This window comes from Macaca thibetana, chromosome 9, assembly GCF_024542745.1.
Source record: "Macaca thibetana thibetana isolate TM-01 chromosome 9, ASM2454274v1, whole genome shotgun sequence".
Taxonomy (NCBI): domain Eukaryota; kingdom Metazoa; phylum Chordata; class Mammalia; order Primates; family Cercopithecidae; genus Macaca; species Macaca thibetana.
Window position 1 is genome coordinate 87,799,985 of NC_065586.1, and position 20,283 is coordinate 87,820,267.

The 20,283-nt window shown below is 37.9% G+C and overlaps 1 protein-coding gene across 4 annotated transcripts in view; it reads left to right on the forward strand.

Annotated features, from left to right (window-relative positions):
• BTAF1 (B-TFIID TATA-box binding protein associated factor 1) overlaps nucleotides 1-20,283 on the forward strand; it is a 105,825-nt gene that overhangs the window by 22,150 nt on the left and 63,392 nt on the right. Inside the window, exons 5-13 of one of the 4 annotated variants that reach the window (XM_050805593.1) lie at nucleotides 6,144-6,307; nucleotides 8,457-8,593; nucleotides 11,288-11,417; nucleotides 11,991-12,059; nucleotides 14,138-14,227; nucleotides 14,846-14,941; nucleotides 15,039-15,215; nucleotides 17,540-17,680; nucleotides 19,250-19,374. In XM_050805593.1, coding sequence (XP_050661550.1) covers nucleotides 6,144-6,307; nucleotides 8,457-8,593; nucleotides 11,288-11,417; nucleotides 11,991-12,059; nucleotides 14,138-14,227; nucleotides 14,846-14,941; nucleotides 15,039-15,215; nucleotides 17,540-17,680; nucleotides 19,250-19,374 — 1,129 coding nt within the window. The other 3 variants (XM_050805595.1, XM_050805594.1, XM_050805596.1) reach the window with 3 other exon arrangements.

A 20,283-nucleotide genomic window follows, 5' to 3' on the forward strand; every position in this document is an offset into this window, starting at 1 on the left:
CATGATGTCCTCAAGGTTCATCTGTGTTGTAGTATAGGACAGAATTTCCTTTTGTTTAAGGCTGAATAATAGTCCATTGTATGTATATAGATTTTGTTTATCCTTTCATTCACCAGTGGACGCAGGCTTATTCCACATTTTGACTGTTGTGAATAATGCTGCTGTGAACATGGATGTACAAATATCTGTTTGAGTTACTGCTTTCAGTTCTTTGGGGTATATACCCAGAAGTAAATTGCTGGATCAGATGGTCATTCTATTTTTAATTTTTTGAGGAGCTGCCATTCAGTTTTCCCTAACAGCTACATCATTTTACATTTCTACCAATAGTACACAAGGGTTCCAGTTTCTCCACATCCTTGCCAACTCTTGTTATTTTCTGTTTTTTGATAGTTGCCATCCTAATGGATATGATGTGGTAGTATTTCATTTTATGGCCAAATAATATTCCATTGTATGAATACCACAGTTTGTAAAGCTTTTCATTAGTTGATGGACATTTGGGTTGTTTCTACCTTTTATCTGTTTTGAAAAATACTGCTGGGAGGCTGAGGCGGGCGCACCTGAGGTCAGGAGTTCGAGACCAGACTGACCAACATGGAGAAACCCCATTTCTACTAAAAATACAAAAATTAGCAGGGCATGGTGACGCATGCCTGTAATCCCAGCTACTTGGGAGGCTGAGGCAGGAGAATCACTTGAACCGGGGAGGCAGAGGTTGCCGTGACCTGAGATCATGCCATTGCACTTCAGCCTGGGCAACAAGAGTGAAACTCCATCTAAAAAAAGAAAGAAAAATACTGCTATAAAAATTCATGTACAGCTTTCTGTGTGGACATATGCTTTAATTTCCCTCAGGTAGATACCTAGGAGTGGAATTACTGGCTCATATGGTAACTGTATTTTACCATTTGAGAAACTGCCAGAGTTTTCCAAAGTGGCTCTGCTATTTTACATTCGATTTCTCAACATCTTTTCCTGACACTTGTTATTATCGGACATTTTGATTATAGCCATACTAATGGTGTGAAGTGATATCTCATTGTGATTTTGATTTGCATTTCCCTGTTGTCCAGTAACATTGAACTTCATTTCGTGTATTGACCATTCGTATACCTTCTTTAGAGAAATGTCAATTCTTATAACTTGCACGTTTTTCGTTGGGTTGTTTGCCCTTTTCTTATGAGTTGTAAGAGTATATGTTCTTAATACAAGCTTCTTAACAGATACGTTATTTACACGTTTTCTTTTTCTTTCTTTCTTTCTTTTTTTTTTTTTTTTGAGACGGAGTCTCACTCCATCACCCAGGTGGAGTGCGGTGGTGCGATCTCTGCTCACTGCAACCTCCACCTCCTGAGTTCAAATGATTCTCCTGCCTCGGCTCCTTCCCACAGTAGCTGGGATTACTGGCGCCTGCCCCTACACCCAGCTAATGTATTTATTATTAGTAGAGATGGGATTTCACAGTGTTGGCCAGGCTGGTCTCTAATTCCTGACCTCAGGTAATCCACCAGCCTTGGCTTCCCAAAGTGCTGGGATTATAGGCGTGAGCCATCACGCCCAGTCTAATGTACACATATTTTCTACTGCTCTATTGGTTATCTTTTCATTTCCTCTGTGGTATCCTTTGAAATAGAAAAGTTTTTAATTTTTATGAAGTCCATTTTTTTTGTATTTTTTTTGTTTCTCAGGTTTTTGGTATTATATATAAGAAACTTGCCAAATTCAAGCTCATTTACCTCTCTTTTCTTTTTTTTTTTTTTTTTGAGACAGAGTCTCGCTCTGTTGCCCAGGCTGGAGTGCAGTGGCCGGATCTCGGCTCACTGCAAGCTCCATCTCCCGGGTTTACACCATTCTCCTGCCTCAGCCTCCCGAGTAGCTGGGACTACAGGCGCCGGCCACCTCGCCCGGCTAGTTTTTTGTATTTTTTAGTAGAGATGGGGTTTCGCCATGTTAGCCAGGATGTTCTCGATCTCCTGACCTCGTGATCCGCCCGTCTCGGCCTCCCAAAGTGCTAGGATTACAGGCTTGAGCCACCGTGCCCGGCCAACCTCTCTTTTCTTCTGAGAGTTTTATAGCTTTAGTTTTTAGTTCTTTTATTAATTTTGAGGTTTTTTTGTATATGTTTTGAGGTTAAGGGTCCAGCTTCATTCTTTTACATGTGGCTATCCTGTTGTCTCAACACTATTTGTAGAAAATACTGTTCTGTTTCCCATTGAATTGCTCTGGAACCCTTGTCAAAAATCAGTTGACTATTGACACATAGGTTTATTTCAGGACTCTTAATTCTATTCCATTAATGTCTATTCTTATGCGAGTACCACATTGTCTTAATTATTGTTGCATTGTAGTAAGTTTTGAAATCAGGATATATGAGCCTCCAACTTTGTTCCTGTGTTTCAAGATTGTTTTGGTTATTCTGAGTCTCTTGCATTTCCATATGAATTTTAGGACCAGTCTGTCAATGTTTGCAAAAAAAAAAAAAAAAAAGCCAGGTGGGATTTTGATAGCTATTGTGTTGAATCTGTATATACATTTGGGAGATATTAGTGTTTTAACAATATTTACTCTTATGATGCATGAACATTTTCATTTGGTTTTAAATTTTTTTTCATTTTATACTTTACAGAATACAAGTTGTTTTCGTAAATAGAATTGTTTTCTTGATTTCATATTTGGGCTTTTTTTTCCTTGTATCTTTTTTTCTCTTTGTTCTTTAGATTGGGTACTTTGTATTGCTTTATCTTTTTTTATTATTATACTTTAAGTTCTAGGGTACATGTGCACAACGTGCAGGTTTGTCACATATGTATACATGTGCCGTGTTGGTTTGCTGCACCCATTAACTCGTCATTTATATTAGGTATATCTCCTAATGCTATCCCTCCCCCATACTCCCACCCCACGACAGGCCCCAGTGTATGATGTTCCTCGCCCTGTGTCCAAGTGTTCTCATTGTTCAGTTCCCACCTGTGAGTGAGAACAGCATTGCTTTAAGTTCGCTTGCATTTTGTCCTGTTATCTTCCATTAAGCTGTTAAGTCTATCCAGTGGTTTAAAAGAATTTTTTTTTCAGATACTGTATTTTTTAGTTTTAGAACTATTTATTTATTTATTTAGAGACAGGATCTAACTCTGTTGCCCAGGCTGGAGTTCAGTGATATGATCATAGCTCACTGCACCCTTGAACTCCTGGGCTTAAGCAATCCTCCCATCTTGCTAGGACCACAGGCATGTGCCACCAAGCCTGGCTAATTTTTTATTTTTTTTTCTGTAGAGATAAGGGTCTTGCTGTGTTACCCAGGCTGGTCCCAAATTCCTGGCCTCAAGCGATTCTCCCACCTCAGCCTCCCAAAGTGCTGAGATTACAGGTGTGAGCCACTATGCCTGCCCCAGACCTTCTTTTTTATTTAAAAAAAAAAAAAAAAAAAAGTTGTGTTGGCATATTTTGCACATTATTTAATTCACCCTTTTAAAGTGTACAATTCTATATATTTTTTAAATTTTTTGTATAGATGCGATTTTGCCATGTTGCCCAGGCTGGTCTTGAACTCCTAGGCCAAAGTGATCCTCCTGCCTTGGCCTCCCCGACTGTTGGGATTACAGATGTGAGCCACTGTACCCAGCCTGGTTCTTTTTTATAGTTTCTCATTCTCTACCAAGGTATCCTCTGTCTTTTATTCATTGTGACAGTATCTTCTTTTACAATGAGCATTCTTATGTTAGTTTCTTACAAATCTTGCATTCTGGCCAGGTGCAGTAACTCAGGCCTGTAATCCCAGCACTTTGGGAGGCCGAAGTGAAAGGATGTCTTGAGCCCAGGAGTTTGAGACCAGCCTGGGCAATCTAGAGAAACCCCACCTCCACAAAAAATAAAAAATTAGCTGGTGTAGTGGTGCATGCCTGTGTTCCCAGCCACTCAGGAGGCTGAGGTGGGAGAATTGCCTGAGTCTGGGAGGATAAGGCTCCAGTGAGCTGTGATCATGCTACTGCACTCCAGCCTGAGCAGCAGAGCAAGACCGTGTCTCAAAAAACAACAGAAATCCTAAAACCTTTTAATTCTAACATCTGAGACATCTCAGAGTTGGTCCCTATTGTCTTTCTTTTGAAAATGGATTACATTTTCTTTTCTTTGCTTTTGTTTAATTTTGTCAGTTATTCTGCACATTAGGAACGTTATGTGGTGTGGACTAGATTCTGTTATGTTCTTCCAAAGATTGTTTTGCTTGTTTTTGCTTGCTTATTTTAGCAGACATTTAATTTGATGGAACTCAAAATTTCAAACTCATTCTTCTTTGCTGTGGGCAATAGCTCAAATGTCAATTTTAGCTTTTTAGATCTTAGCTTTAGCTGCATTGTTTGGAGTTTGCTCTGTGCATGCATAGTTCAGGGGTCAGCCAGAGATTTGGGCTGAGTTTACAGATAATTTTGGCCTTCGTCTCTCTGGTTCTCTCTTTTGGAGGGTTTTCCCTTTCTAACTTCCTGGGATTGCAATGGCCCCTAACTCTCTTCTCATGCTTCAAGCCAAGCCAGAAAGACTGGGTTTTGGCCAGGTGCAGTGGCTCACGCTTGTAATCCCAGCACTTTGGTAGGCCAAGGCAGGAGGACTGCTTGAGGCCAGGAGTTCAAAACCAGCCTGGGCAAACATAGTAAACCCCATCTCTAAAATTAAAAATTAAAAAAAAAAAAATTAGCCAGGAATGGTGACACATGCATATAGTACTAGCTACTCAGAAGGCTGAGGCAGGAGGACTTCTTAAGTCCAGGAGTTTGAGGCTGCAGTGAGCTATGATTGTACCTACTGCCTGGGTATCAGAGTGAGAGACCTTGTCCTTAGTTGGGGGAAAAAAAAGAAGACTAGGTTTTCAATTCAAATTTTAGCTGCCACACATTTCGTGGACTGCCTCTATCTTCAGGCTAAATGTTACAAAAAGGGAAAACTTTTTTTTTGTAGCTTTTAGCTTTTGTAGCTTTTAGCTGTTAGTGCTATTCCCATCTTTTTAAGTACTGACAGTTCCCCTAAGTAAATGCTTTTTTTTTTTTTCTTAGTGCCTTTAGGTAGTTTGTTTTTTCTGTTTTGGCCAGAGTTTGTTAGGTGCAGAGGGTTAGTCCAATAGGAACTAACTCAGCCATTATTAGAAGCAGATTGTTATTGTTTTTAAAATATCAAATTTTTTTCAATAAGGTATAACTCTCTTTTACAGCTTAGCTGTTTTAAGGGGAAATTTTTATTTTTAAATGTCCTTTGGTATGTCCTGTTTTGTCTGTTTTGCACCGAAGGATTGAGGGTTTTACTTGAGACACTTAAAAACCTGTCTACTTTTATTCCCTTATCGTTATTATTTGGGATATTAGGGCTGTATCAGCTCAGAATACATAAAGGCTACACTTGGAGTAAGCATTTGTTTGTTGAGCCCTTTTACCATTGAACAAAATCTAGATATTGGTTTGTTTTTTGTTTGTTTGTTTGTTTGTTTGTTTGTTTTGCCCAGTGAGAGCTTCCATAGGAGGTACAGGTGTAGCTATAAAATAAAATTGATTTGTTTCCATAGAGATGATTTTTTTTTTTTTTTTTTTTTTTGAGACATGGTCTCACTGTGTTTCCCAGGCTGGACTGCAGTGTTTTGATCACAGCTCACTGCAGCCTTGACCTCCTGGGCTGAGCAAGCCTCCCGCTTCAGTCCCTGGAGTAGCTGGGACTACAGGCGTGCACCATCATGCCCTGCTAATTATTTTTTATAGAGATGGGGCCTCCCTACATTGTCCAGACTGGTCTCAAACTCCTGGGCTCAAGTGATCCTCCCACCTTGGCCACCCAAAGTGCTGGGATTACAGGTGTGAGCCACTGCACCTGGCCCAGGAATGAATCTTACTATTTTATATATATTTGCTAATTGACAGTTGGGGAATGGGGGAATCTCAGTGAGAACTCCCAGAATGTTTTGTTAACTAGAACACTATTTTCCAATGTGATTAGGTAACAGAGTTTATGAGATGTTCAGAGATGATCATGAATGAATATGGTTGGTTTTATTGGCAGAAGGGATGTTTTAATAGTGTGTTTATTTTGATGGAGTTCAATGTGCACATATTAGAAAATTTCTTAACTGATTTGGGGAAAACGTGTTTCTTTTCTGTTGAAAGGTGAAGTGGATCCTAAAGAGAGGATAGCACGCCAACGAAAATTATTACAGAAGAAACTTGGCCTTAATATGGGAGAAGCAATTGGAATGAGTACTGAAGAACTTTTCAATGATGAGGATTTGGATTATACCCCAACTTCAGCAGCCTTTGTAAACAAACAACCTGTAGGTAAAACGTTTGGTTATTTGATTGCAAGTAATAATACAAAGGGTTTGCTTCATTTTGCTCATGTAATTATAGTTTAAGAAAATGTTATACTTAGCTCTGTTCATTGCTGCTTAGTGCCACCATGATTTAGCATCTTTTTAAACTGGATTTCTGATGACAGATTCTATAGAGTCAGAAGCTCAACCTACCTCCCAGACACTGGACTGTTAAGTTGTATTAGACCTTTTAGGAACTACTGGTATTGAAAGATTCTAATTGCTCCAATTGCTCTTTTTTTGGTATGTTCTTTGATGGAGGGAAAAGTAATTTTTTGGAGGAGAGAGAGATAGTAAGGGCTATTATAGTCAGATATGATAGTAGAAGTGTTTAGTGTTATGATTTATTCTTTTTAAGTGAGAAATATGACAAGACTTGCAAACACCCAAAAAAGGGTATATAATATGAAGTAAAAGGAAGTTTTTTGCCAATAGGACACAAACATTTCCATGTCCCGTAGACAACCATTTTCAAGTTACTTGTGCATCATTTCTGAAACTTCTGTGTACAAGTGCGTGTGTGTGTGTGTGTGTGTGTGTGTGTGTGTGTATTACTTTTAAGCCATGTTTGCCTTTTCTCACTTCATACAGCTTAAGGTATCAGTGTATTCAGATTGACCGCATTCTTCTTGGACAGCTTCATGGTGCTGTTTTGTTTTGTGTCTGTACCATAATTTCACTGATTTCTTCCTCCTCCTCTGTTCCAGTTCCCAGTGGATACATTTGTGCTGCTTAACTTTTTTTATGCCACAGACTCTTGAAGCGCTAGTAAAAGCTGTGGTTCTCTCTTCAGAAAAATGCACATACAATGCGATATTACATCGCAAGGGGTTCTGTACTCTTTTACCTGACCCCCAGTGTTCTTTTAGGGGTCCACGGGCTGCATTAAAAATTCCTGCTTTGCAGTTATGAATCTCCTATCTTGTCATTCCCTTGTTCATTTCCTTTGCTTCAGTGGAGATTGGTTCTATTTGCCTTTATACGAATGGCAACTTAAACCATTAGAATTTGTAAAGTGTATTTTTTAGGGTTGGGGCGGTGTGTGATGATGAATAACTTTCGCAGACAAGGGGGAAAAGGGCAGATACTAGGAGAGAAAAAAGAGAGAGTATGAAGAGGGCGAAATACAGCAACACCCTGAAAGGAACAGAAGGAAATGGGGTAGAAAGGAAAGTGTAAGATGTAACTAGAAGATAAAGAGGAAAATAGAATAAAATAATGGAGAATAAAAATGCAATAACGTGATCACAGTATGAGTAATTGAACATGGTGTAATAAAATGAATGAGCAGGTGTATTAGAAAGTGGGCTATTCACATCAGATTAATTGGGTGTGGGATAGGCAACACCAATTTGGGATTTGCAAAATCCAGGTTTATGTATCATGGACCTTTGGGGGAAGTTGCTTAAGGTTCATCGTTGCCATAAGTCATTACAGCTGCATTGCTTGTATATGTGCCCATAGTTCTTTATCAAGACTGCAGCAGAACATCCACACCAGTGACCTTAACTGGTTGCGGAAGTATAAATTTCAGTTGAATCTTATGGGTAGGCACAGAAGGGATTTTTAGGCTTGAGCTTAAAAATCTAACACACAGACTTTATAGTGTCTTCTGTGAATGGAAAAGAGCAATAAGAGTTAGGCGGTAAGTAGTTAAGAGGAAAGGGGCATATGAGCTAAGCTGAACAATAGCATGCTGGACCAATCACTTAAGGCTATAATTTACTTATTTATTTATTTCAGCAGATGGTGATGATCAGTTTCTTTTGTTGACATTTATTCTCATAACTTTTTGGTGATATTATTTTTATTTTGAAGTCTTACCTCTTCAAAGCCTTCTCTGTGGGTTAGGATCATACATTTGTACCTCATAATGTAGCATAAAAAAAGTTAAGAAGCATTATGTGTATCTGTTGGGAGTTGGAATAATAGAGAAGAGGGAGGAAAAGACTGAAATTATGGTACATACAACAGAAGAGTGTGAGTCTGTCAAAAAAGAATGTGATCGATGTATATACACTGAAATTTATAGACTTAGTCTTCTTCTGAGGCTGAGACTATAGGTATTTAAGTTCAAAAGTTCCAACTCAGCATTCTTTTATTCTTTTAGACTCTTCAGGCAGCTGAATTGATTGACTCAGAGTTTCGAGCAGGAATGAGCAATAGACAAAGGAACAAAGCTAAAAGAATGGCCAAGTTATTTGCAAAACAGAGATCCAGGGATGCAGTGGAAACTAATGAGAAGAGGTAGTAATCTTTTTTTGCTTATTCACTTAAAACAAGAGGGCTGTGTGGCTTTAATCTGTGTCTGCTTGATTTATAGAAACATTCTGCTGACATATTTAGCTGAGGAGTACTGTTTGGATTCTCTTACTCAATTGTCAGAGAGTATTTATTGTTACTGGGAACTGAGACCACTTCCCCAGAAAAATCCACATGTACAGACTTTTTTCCTACTAATTACCAGTTTTGAATGAGGGCTGAGGATCTCCAAAGGGAAGAGCATTCCAGGCAGAAAAAACAAGTTTAAATGCCTTAAATGGAATATTCAAGAAACAAATAGAAGGGCAGTATGGCTTTCTGTACTGGGATGAGTGCACGCAGGAGAGTGATAGAGAATGAAGTCAGAGAGGTGTCTAAGGACCACAAGTTAAGAATACTCCCTTAGTAAAGTGGGAGGTATTGTCACGATATTACCTCACCTGTTCCTTAAGCTGGGGCTATGCTAAATAGCCAATGATAATCTAGGTTAGTTTATGTAGTCCTGTTGAAGAAAAGAACTCTGTGGGTAAAGTCACTGTCCTCTGTTTCTTCATGAGTTGCTAAAAGTGATCATCTTTGCATGGCTTGGAGCAGCATTTCTCAAAGAGTGGTTCAAAACTATTTCCTTCAGGTGCTCTTTGAGGAGCTTGTAAAAAAAATGCTGTTTTTTTTTTTTTTTTTTTTTTTTGGTTTTAGTTTTTGTTTTTTGAGGTACAGTCTCACTCTGTCGCCCAGGCTGGAGTGCAGTGGCACGATCGTAACGCACTGCAGCCTCAAACTCCCAGGCTCAAGCAGTCCTCCTGCCTCAGCCTCCCAAGTAACTGGGACTACAGGTGTGCACCACTATGTGTGACTAATTTTTAATTTTTTTGTAGACATAGGGTCTCCCTGTGTTGCCTAGGCTGGTCTCTAACTCCTTGGCTCAAGTGGTCCTCCTTCCTTGGCCTTCCAAAGTGTTGAGATTATAGGCTTTGAGCCATCACACCTGGCCAATAATATATATTCTTGGATCCCACTCAGATCTGTTAAATACGAATCTTTAGTGGTGCTCAGGAAATGTTTGCATAAATGCTGAATTAATAAAAAGCCTCGGAAAATAGGATTTGCAGATGACAGAACTTTTTGTTATATGTGTTCACATAAAGCTAAAAAGTGTTTAGTGTTTAAAAGCTAGACAAAAAGGGGGATAAATAGTAAACATATACTTGGTAGAAATTTATACTTGAGGCTGAATCTTTAACTGCAGACTTTTTATTCAGCTTGTTAATGACAAGATGTTAAGAAAGTTAGCAGCTCATTAAGATCATATAGTAACCTATTAAGTTTTTCTACTGGTTTTTATTCATACAAGCAGTTTTAGCCAAAGATTTTAATGTTGGAAATATTAGACTTTATTTTTCAGAGTTCATAAGTCATTCATTTCACAAACATTTATTAAATACCTTCTATTTGCCAGGTATTGTTCTAGGCCCTGAGGACATGAGTAAATAAAATAGATAAGAATTCCTGCCTTTGGAGGTTATAGTCTGGAGGGAAAGAAAGATGGAAAATAAATAAGTAAAATAGAGTGTGTGTGTCTGTATGTGTATATATATAAAATACAGATCATGTTAATGATAAGGGTTAAGGAAAAGAAGATAAAATAGGGAAGAACATGTGAAATATTTTTGGGGTATAGAGTTTAGAGTTTGAAATTTTAGATAGGATGGTCTGCGAGGCCTTCATAGAGGTGAATTTTAAGTAACAACCTGAAAGAAATGAGAGTGCTAGTCCTGTGAATATCTAGGAAAAGTTTCAAATAGTTTTAAATAGTTGAAGAAAATGTTATGCTTTCCAAATAGAGGGAATTTCAAGGACAAACGTCTGCAAGTGGAAACATGCCTAACAAGTTCAGGGACTTAAGGTGACCTACTAATGTGGCTAGATGTGGATATAATTGAGGGAAGAGTAATAGGAAATGAGGAAAGGGAGGCTCAGATTTCTTTTATCACCTTATAGAAAAAATGGTTGACCAAATAAATTTCACTATTAAGATGGAGAGAGGGGAGAAGTATTTATAGAAAATAATGCTGTATATGCTTTAAAATGTGCTGAGTTTTTCATTTCTAAATGTTGAATAAAAGTAGTTTGACTTGTCCTCTCCTTTCCAATATTAGGCTAGCCTCAATATTTTGGGTCTTTAAGTCAATACAACATTTCCTCAAATTTCTATATTATTTTTTCATTGGTCAATTGTTTATCTCTCCATATTTTTCAAGAACTGGTAAGATTATACTGTATTGCTCAGTATATTAGTTTTCTCTAGTATATAAAAGCCTAAAAACATTAGTGTTATGCTGGACCAGATGCAGGTTATATGCAGGTTATAAAAAAGATGAGGAGCTGATTGTAGAGAGGAGGGAAAACTGGCCTATTAAATTCAAGATCCAATTTGAAAAAAAGAATTCACCAACCTATAGTGTACTTAGGATATATTTTGCTCAAAAAATTTTAAGCAGTTAGTCGTTTGATACATGGCATTTTAAGTAAATCATATAAGCAGAATATGGTGTAAAACATTTGTTTAAATGATGAGTTATCTTAAATTCGTCGTGATTCACATTATCTTTTATTCATTTCATTCATTGTGGTTCACATTATGCTTTATTCATTTTCTAAATGGTGACTTTTATTTTTTAGCAATGATAGCACTGATGGGGAGCCAGAAGAAAAGAGACGGAAAATAGCAAATGTTGTTATTAATCAATCTGCAAATGATTCCAAAGTCTTGATTGATAATATTCCAGACAGCTCTTCCTTAATTGAAGAGGTACTCTTGAAAGACTCTAAAGTATCCATTAAAATTGCTTGTAATCTTTGGGCCAGCAGCAGTGATTCACACCTGTAATCCCAGGACTTTAAGAGGCCAAGTCGGGCGTATCACGAGGTCAGGAGCTCAAGACCAGCCTGGCCAACATGGTGAAACCTCATCTCTACTATAGATACAAAAAATTAGCCAGATGTGGTGGTGCACGCCTGTAATCCCAGCTACTTGGGAGGCTGAGAATCGCTTGAACCCGGGAGGCAGAGGTTGCAGTGAGTGGAGACTGCGCCATTGTACTCCAGCCTGGCCGATAGGGCGAGACTCTGTCTCCAAAAAAACAAAAAAAAGAAAGATTGCTTATAATCTTTTTCAAACTAATATATCCGTAGAAAGTATTGAATAATCTGTCTATTGAGAGAATTTTTATTGGTAAAAATACATCTTAATTAGTTAAAAAATTAAATTTTTAAAAGCTTGATTGCTACTACTAGACCTACAAATAAAATTTATTGAGTTACTTAAATTGTTAGCATAAAATAGACCTTTTGAACTAGTAGTAATTCTGTTTTTCTTATTCAGACAAATGAATGGCCTTTGGAAAGCTTTTGTGAAGAACTTTGCAATGACCTTTTTAATCCCTCCTGGGAGGTAAGATTTCTTCATTACAGTTTCTCTCAGCTCTGTTTTCTGTGCTAATGAAGGGAACAATGTCAGGAGCAATATACTTTTTTTTTTTTTTTTTGAGACAGAGTCTCGCTATGTCGCCCAGGGTGGAGTGCAGTGGCCGGATCTCAGCTCACTGCAAGCTCCGCCTCCCGGGTTTTTACGCCATTCTCCTGCCTCAGCCTCCCGAGTAGCCGGGACTACAGGCGCCCACCACCTCGCCCGGCTAGTTTTTTGTATTTTTTAGTAGAGACGGGGTTTCACCGTGTTAGCCAGGACGGTCTTGAACTCCTGACCTCGTGATCCGCCCGTCTCGGCCTCCCAAAGTGCTGGGATTACAGGCTTGAGCCACCGCGCCCGGCCAGGAACAATATACTTTGTCAGAGTTCCTGTTCTCTGTTCATCTCAGGACTCAGGGCATGTCGTACCATTAACCTAAATAGAAAACTATAGATTGATTTTCACCTTTCATATCCTTCAGTCATATTCTTTAGTGAATTGTTTGTTTCTTTTTGTTCTTTCCATTATAATCCAAAGGCTTGAATATCTCTCCCAGGCAGTAAAAAAATACTTCCTTTCCTTTGGAAGTGGACAATTTTGATTGATCAAGAGCAGTAGTTTCCAAGCCAGCTTTTTAGCCTCAGAAATCTTTAGAGAACATCTTGAACAGTTCCCAATGTGTAGAAGAGAAGAAAGAGTGAAGTTCCTCTGCTTGAAGTTGAGGATTGATAGTTTCAAACTATTGTTTTTCCCCTCTGTTGACCTCTGTGTAATTTAAAAAACATTTCTTTAGAATACCTTTTAGTTGTGTTTCCTTAGTGTAATTCTGTTTAAAGTTACTCAAGTCATAACTCATGGGGTCTTAAGAAGTGGATACAGTGTCAATAGCTTGTCCTTTTCCTTTCCAGATGACACTGCAGAAAGTAGCCTCACCTTCTCAAAGAAAGGTGGTTCATCCCCAGGATGTGATGCATTAATCATAAGACATTTTATTTGTATCGTCTTCTTTTGGCACTCACTTATCACTGGTAGCTTTGGAGCTTAGGTTTTTTGCTTTTTGGTTTTTTGGCAATGGAGTCTCACTCTGTCTCCCAGGCTGGAGTGCAGTGGCATGATCTTGACTCACTGCAACCTCCACTACCCATGTTCAGGTGATTCTCCTGGCTTAGCCTCCTGAATAGCGGGGACTACAGGTGCGCACCACCACACCCGGCTAATTTTTAAAATATTTTTATTAGAAATGGGGTTTCATCGTGTTGGCCAAGCTGGTCTTGCTTGAACTCCTGAGCTCAAGTGATCTGCCGGCCTGGGCCTCCCAAAGTGCTGAGATTACAGGTGTGAGCCACCGCGCCCATCCTGGAGCTTAGTTTTGATGCACATATTTTGAAAATACATGTGTTGGGATTATAAAGAACACCGTGGGCTGGGTGTGGTGGCTCACACCTGTAATCCTAATACTTTGGGAGGCTGAGGCGGAAGATGCTTGAGGTCAGGAGTTTGAGATCAGCCTGGCCAACATGGAGAAACCCCGTCTCTACTAAAAATATAAAAACTAGCCAGGTGTGGTGGCAGGTGCCTGTAATCTCAGCTACTTGGGTGGCTTGAGGCAGGAGAATCGCTTGAACCCGGGAGGCGGAGGTTGCAGTGAGCCAAGATCGCATCACTGCCCTCAAGCCTGGGCAACAGAGTGAGACTCCACCTCAAAAAAAAAAAAAAAAAAAAAAAAATATATGATACTTTGTTTCCTCTCTCTTGCTGTGGATAGTGCTGAATGAAGGTAGAGGATAAGGGAGTGAAAACAATGTGAATTTATATCTCAAGAGGATTTTAGAATAGCTGTTTTCTTGCTTGATTTTAAAAAAAATTCCATATAACCAAAAGCAGTCTGAAATTTATATGTGTAATTCTTCTTAGATAGTTGAAGAAAAATACATTCTTGTAAAGTTCCAGTTAGTTTATTCTAATTTCTTAAGAATCCAGTATCCTTATTTCGTGTAGAAGAAAAATCAAACTTCGTTTCTTAAACATTTAACCTCTAACATTTGCTTCTTGATTCTTTTCAGGTTCGACATGGTGCAGGCACTGGACTTAGGGAAATTCTTAAAGCTCATGGGAAAAGTGGTGGTAAAATGGGTGACAGCACTTTAGAAGAGGTAAGTGTATTAACGTAACAATTATCACCAAGTATTAATAGTTGGCATCTTTTTCCAATGTAGGGAAGTAACGAGTATGTGCCGTGAAGTAGGAATGAGAGGTAAATAAGAGGAAGAGATATGAAAAGGTAAATATCATACAATGGATTGAAAAGTAGAGTAAGATGAATAAGAGGCTAGTTGAGAGGTCAGTGAGCAACATAATTGCTATTGCCTGGAGACACTGGTAATAGTATAAATAATAGATATGTGACCGGTGTACTTGATATGAGAACAACCTGAAGTAATTAGTTTCTTAATTTCTCTTGGAGTGTAAGTAACATAATATAATCCATGAATTTTAAGAATTTTGATATAGTATTTCTAAATTGAGTTAATGATCAAAGGGGATATGGGATATGTTTAATATTAGAGACATTAATTGGGACTATTCTACTTTTTGGTTATTGTCCCTACAGCTAAAATAATCTGTTCCCATATTTGTTTTTGATTTTGGACCTAAGGTGTCCCCCAAGTCCTCAGTACAATGTGTGATCTTTGTTTTAAAAAAATACTATGTTTAAAAAAATGTGTGTGTGTGTATATATATATATATATATATATATTATGTTTTAACAGATGATTCAGCAGCATCAAGAATGGTTGGAAGACTTGGTTATTAGACTCCTTTGTGTTTTTGCATTAGACAGATTTGGAGACTTTGTTTCTGATGAAGTAAGTATCATTTAAGGGAGGCTTTGCCCAATCAAATTTCAAATTCTACAAAATATGTTTTTTGCAAATATGAGTTTTCTTCCTTTTTCATCTGTAGGTTGTGGCACCAGTTCGTGAAACTTGTGCTCAAACATTAGGTGTGGTTTTAAAACACATGAATGAAACAGGAGTTCATAAGACTGTGGATGTGCTGCTAAAATTACTTACACAAGAACAATGGGAAGTTAGACACGGTGGTCTACTGGGAATAAAATATGCTTTGGCAGTCCGTCAGGTAAATATTTCAAGTTTTGAAGCATATGTGGGAGAGATTTTTCCTCTCATAGTTTATTTTCACAAATTAGAAGAAATGGCCTTAGATTCTTACTGTTACAGAGAAGCCAGTCTTCCAAGATTTGCCTTCTTGAGACAGTGTTATAGAGATAGGTGGCGCTCATAAAAATTTAAGTATAAATCAAAAGATGGTTAGTTACATTGTTGCTTTTTAAGGTCAAAGATTATTTTTCCTTTTTAATCCATTGCTACAGTTAATTCAGTGCTCTTCATGATTTGGTTTTACTGTTTTAACTCATTTGAATATTAAATACATGCTCTGAGGGCTATACAACATGATGCCAAGTTATGCAGTATACATACAGGAGTAGACATCAAAGTGTAAAGAAGACAATCTGTATGATCATGTACTTTTTACATAAACTGTCAGTGTGTGTGTGTGTTTTGTTTTATCCTTTATGACAAAACTTACAAGAAGAAAATGCATGTAGTCTTATTATTTTCATATAGGGAAATAAAGTTCTGAAAAATTAGATGCCTTGCTGGTGGTCACAAAACTAGTTAAGGTTAGTACTAGAACTAGAAACTAAATGGCATGTCTTATAGAACAGTGTTTATCGTAATGTTATATATCATCTAGGATGACAATACCTGCATGTGCACACAGTCCCCTACTTAGGAACATTTATGTACCCTTAGTAGGTTATTAAAAACAGATATATTCTGGCTGGGAATTTGGTTATTAGGTTGGTCCACAAAAGCCTATTTCATATATAAATATATCTAAAGTCCTTTACTAAACTAATAAGTGCTATGTAATCTATATATACACATAACATTTTTGTGGAAAAATTGATTCTGATTACCAATGTGAGATGCCAGTAAAGCATCTCTTTTCTCCTTCTCCCTACTTCCCCACTATAGAACTAGTGACAGAATTAGGGACTTCCACAAATAGTTGTCTTGACTCTGAACATAACAGGTCAGCAAAGAGTGAGTGTTGACTAAAAAGAGACGTGGAAGTAAAGGAGAGATTATGAATGAGGAGCTAGAGAGAGACCAGGACCTTTTCTTACCAGTTTAATTTCCCTGAATACTTTCCAGTTGGTATCAGCATTGTCAGGGTGTTAGGCATTGGCCTATATAGGCATTTCACTATCCATTATGGCTACTTAATGCTTCGTGCCAGCTTTTCTCCTCTTCCCATGCTCACTGTATAACAGATTGGAACCTCGCTTTCTGTCTCAAAAGGCAAGCTCAAAGGCCTTTTGAAGTTTTCTAAGATCGTCTCTTTTTTTCCCTTTAACTGCCAATAACAAAGCATTCATGATTCTGCTGAGAGACCCGAGCTTTCTGTTCAACTCTTTCTCCCTCTGCTCCCTTCCTTCCTCTTCCTGGCCCTTTTAGTTCTCTTCTCCCCTTGGCAGCCACCCTCTTGCCCCCCATAAACAAAACCTTTTTTTCTGTGTTCTGCACTCTAGCCTCTGTAGATAACAGCAGACTTATATGGAAATGGAAAACACCTTATAGGTTTTTGAAATGTTATCCCTATTTCATAGTGAGACCAGTTCTCAGGGAGATTCCTAGTATATGATCACAGGAGTAACGTCTGGGGGCTGGCTCTGTTGGGGGAAATGAAAAGACATTAAATTGGAATAATGAGAAGTGGGAATGTATGGCTTTTCTTCCACTCTTCTCTCATTCTCCTTTTGGTGGCATTGAATGAGATATGGAGGCTAGGATTCTAGCAGAGGGGTTTGTGTGTGTGTCTGTTCACACAGAGAATTCATAGTCTTACCTGTAAAACATGTTTTGATGGTTTACGTCTCATTGGATAAAGCGCTTAATGCCCTTGTAGTCTTTTTCAAATGGGATTACTTAGGCTTCTCTTGATGTTATATTTTTGTTTATGTGATTGTTTTTTAGTAGATACAGTCATAATGATATTTCGGTCAGTGATGGGCCACATATATGATGGTGGTCCCGTAAGATTATAATACTGTACTTTTATTGTACCTTTTCTGTATTTCGATATACCAATACTTATTATTTTATTAGTAGCTGCCTACAGTATTCAGTTCAGTAACATGCTGTGCAGGTTTGTAGCCTAGAAGCAATAGGCTGTATCACATAGCTAGGTGTGGTGTAGGCTATACTGTCTAGGTTTGTGTAAGTACACTTTATAATGTTCACAGAATGACATAATTGCCTGATGTATTTCTCAGAATGTATCCATTGTTAAGCAGTGCATGACTGTAAATACTGGAATTTAGCTGTCATGTGGCAAATTGAAATTTTAAAATGTTTTCATGTACTGTTTTACAGGATGTAATTAATACTTTATTGCCTAAAGTTTTAACTAGAATAATTGAAGGACTCCAGGATCTTGATGATGATGTCAGAGCTGTTGCTGCAGCATCATTAGTACCTGTAGTAGAAAGCCTTGTCTATCTTCAGACACAAAAGGTAAATTAAATATTTTTACAATTTCTTCCTATAGAGCTTGTTTTCATTTGGGATATGGAGTATTAGAAAATACATTGAGTACATTTTTCTCCTTCATCTTCAATTTTTTTTTGACCAGCAGCCCTCTGATGCATGCAGTCTTGATTATATATTATACTTTGGAAGAGTTCATTGGATCCATTTGTCTACTTTCCCTTCATGTACATAATATATAGGGAACTTCCTTGAGAAGAATGCAGCCATGTCTTCCTTATTTTACTCCTGGTTTTTAGATATATTGGAGTTTTGTTTGTTTTGATTTTTTTTTTTTTTTTGAGACAGAGTTTCACTCTTGTTGCCCAGGCTGCCGTGCAGTGGTGTGATCTTGGCTTGCTGCAACCTCCACCTCCCAGGTTCAAGCGATTCTCCTGCCTCAGCTTCCCAAGTAGCTGGGACTACAAGCACGTGCCACAACACCCAGCTAATTTTTGTATTTTTAGTGGAAATGGGGTTTCACCATGTTGGCAAGGCTGGTCTCGAACTCCTGGCCTTAAGTGATCCACCCACCTCAGCCTCCCAAAGTGCTGGGATTACAGGCATGAGCCACCATGCCCGGCCTGTTTGTTTTGATTTTAGTTTTTGGATTTTTTTTTTAAATTTAGTCTCCCCTCCCCTCCCTGTCTCTCCTCTCCTCCCCGTCTCTCCTCTCCTCTCCTTATTAATTACTAATTATTAATTAGTATTATTAACAAGTGCTGTGTAATCTGTATATACACATAACATTTTCTTTTCTTTCTTGGATCTCACTCTGTCACCCCGGCCGGAGTGCAGTGGATGACATGTAGCCTTACTCTCCTGGGCTCAAGCAGTCCTTCTTGCCTCAGCCTCCCAAGTACCTGGGACTACAGACGCATGCCACTGTGCCTGGCTGAGTTTTTTAAAATTATTTTTTGTAGTGATGGGGGAGTCCCCCTCTGTTGCCCAGGCTGGTTTCAAACTCCTAAACTCAAGAGATCTTCCCAGTCTTGGCCTTCTAGAGTGCTGGGATTACAGGTGTGACCCATCACACCCACCCCTCTAGTCTCATTTTTTGAAATGACTTTTTTAAAGATCTGGCTGACTTTCTACCTGATTATCAAAATCAGAACACAAAGTTAGAAGTATAGTAAGCAGTATTTTAAGAGCTTAAAAACTAAAAAAAATTTTTTTTTAATGATGATTGGTACCACTTTAAATGCAGTAAAATTACATAGAGGAGCATGTCTTGTGTCTCCATGCTCTGTTGTTTTCAGAGTTTAGTTTTTTACATAAAATAGTTTTGGCTCTTTTATTTTCTGAATTCTACCCGTTATGAGTCTGGTCAGGAAGGGAAGTATCAAAGTAGAGTTGAATGACATTAAAAAGAAGGTATAGAAAATTGTTAAAGGCAAATAGTGTCACCTCCTTAACTTTGCTCAAAACTGACACTGTCCAAGGTCGTTGGAATTGCATGTGTTGTTGAATCAGTAGTGACCCCTGGGATACAATTTGGCAGGGTTTGTGAGTATTTTGTACAAAATTGATAACTTTTCTTGAAAACTGATCTTATAGGTACCCTTCATTATAAATACATTATGGGATGCTCTTCTGGAATTAGATGATCTAACAGCTTCAACAAATAGTATTATGACTCTCCTTTCATCCTTGTTAACTTATCCTCAGGTCCAACAATGCAGGTAATTATTTCTAATTAGCGGAATAAAGTAAAAAGTCTTTATATACCTTTCGAGATAATTTAGCCTAAACATACAATATTTTAGCACCTTTAAGAATAGTACTGTTTAAGCTGGAGATGCCAAAGACTACTGTTTTCAGAAGGCTTTGTCTTTTTTACTCTTCAGCCATGTGGGCAGCAGCTTACAAAGATCATTTTTTTTACCCTTGAAATATTTCAGTTATATAATTCATCATCTTGTTCATCTTATAATTGTTTATTTAGAAATATAATCATTGAACAGTATTTCCAGTTCTAGCCCTAGAATGTAGAATTTTAGCTTTATTTAGTAATAGTTAACAGAATTATCATCAAACATCAGCTTTATATTTTCTAAAACTTGCCCCTCTGTGAACTTTTTTTTTGTAATGTTCATTTCTTCAACTCTTGTTCTTGATTTCAGTAATTACTTATCAGTAAGGGAATACATAATAATGTAATATAATGTCCAAAGGCAGAGATCAAATGAAGCCAAAAACATACATCAAAAATTTCACGTCACCAATTTTCCTGTCCTGATACATGAATCTCAGCTCAGCTAATTAACATTCCCTACCTTGTAGACTGGCCCTTGAATATTATTAGAGATAAGTGTCCTTAGAGATAGAGAAGAAAAAATTATTATGCAACTTAAAAAAATTCACAGATGAGAAAATTACTGTTCTTGTCCTAGTGAGGGCGTTCAGTGAACGTTCATATAATTATGCTTATACATGGTTTCTGGCTCTGTGAGTATTTCCCATGAAACCCATAGATGTATAAAAACACATGTGGAAAATATTTCAAATAATACCGACCTAGTGGATGTACCTTAATGCTAAGTTTACATTAGTTGGACAGCACTTAAGTAGAAAGAGCAAAGTAAGTGCCT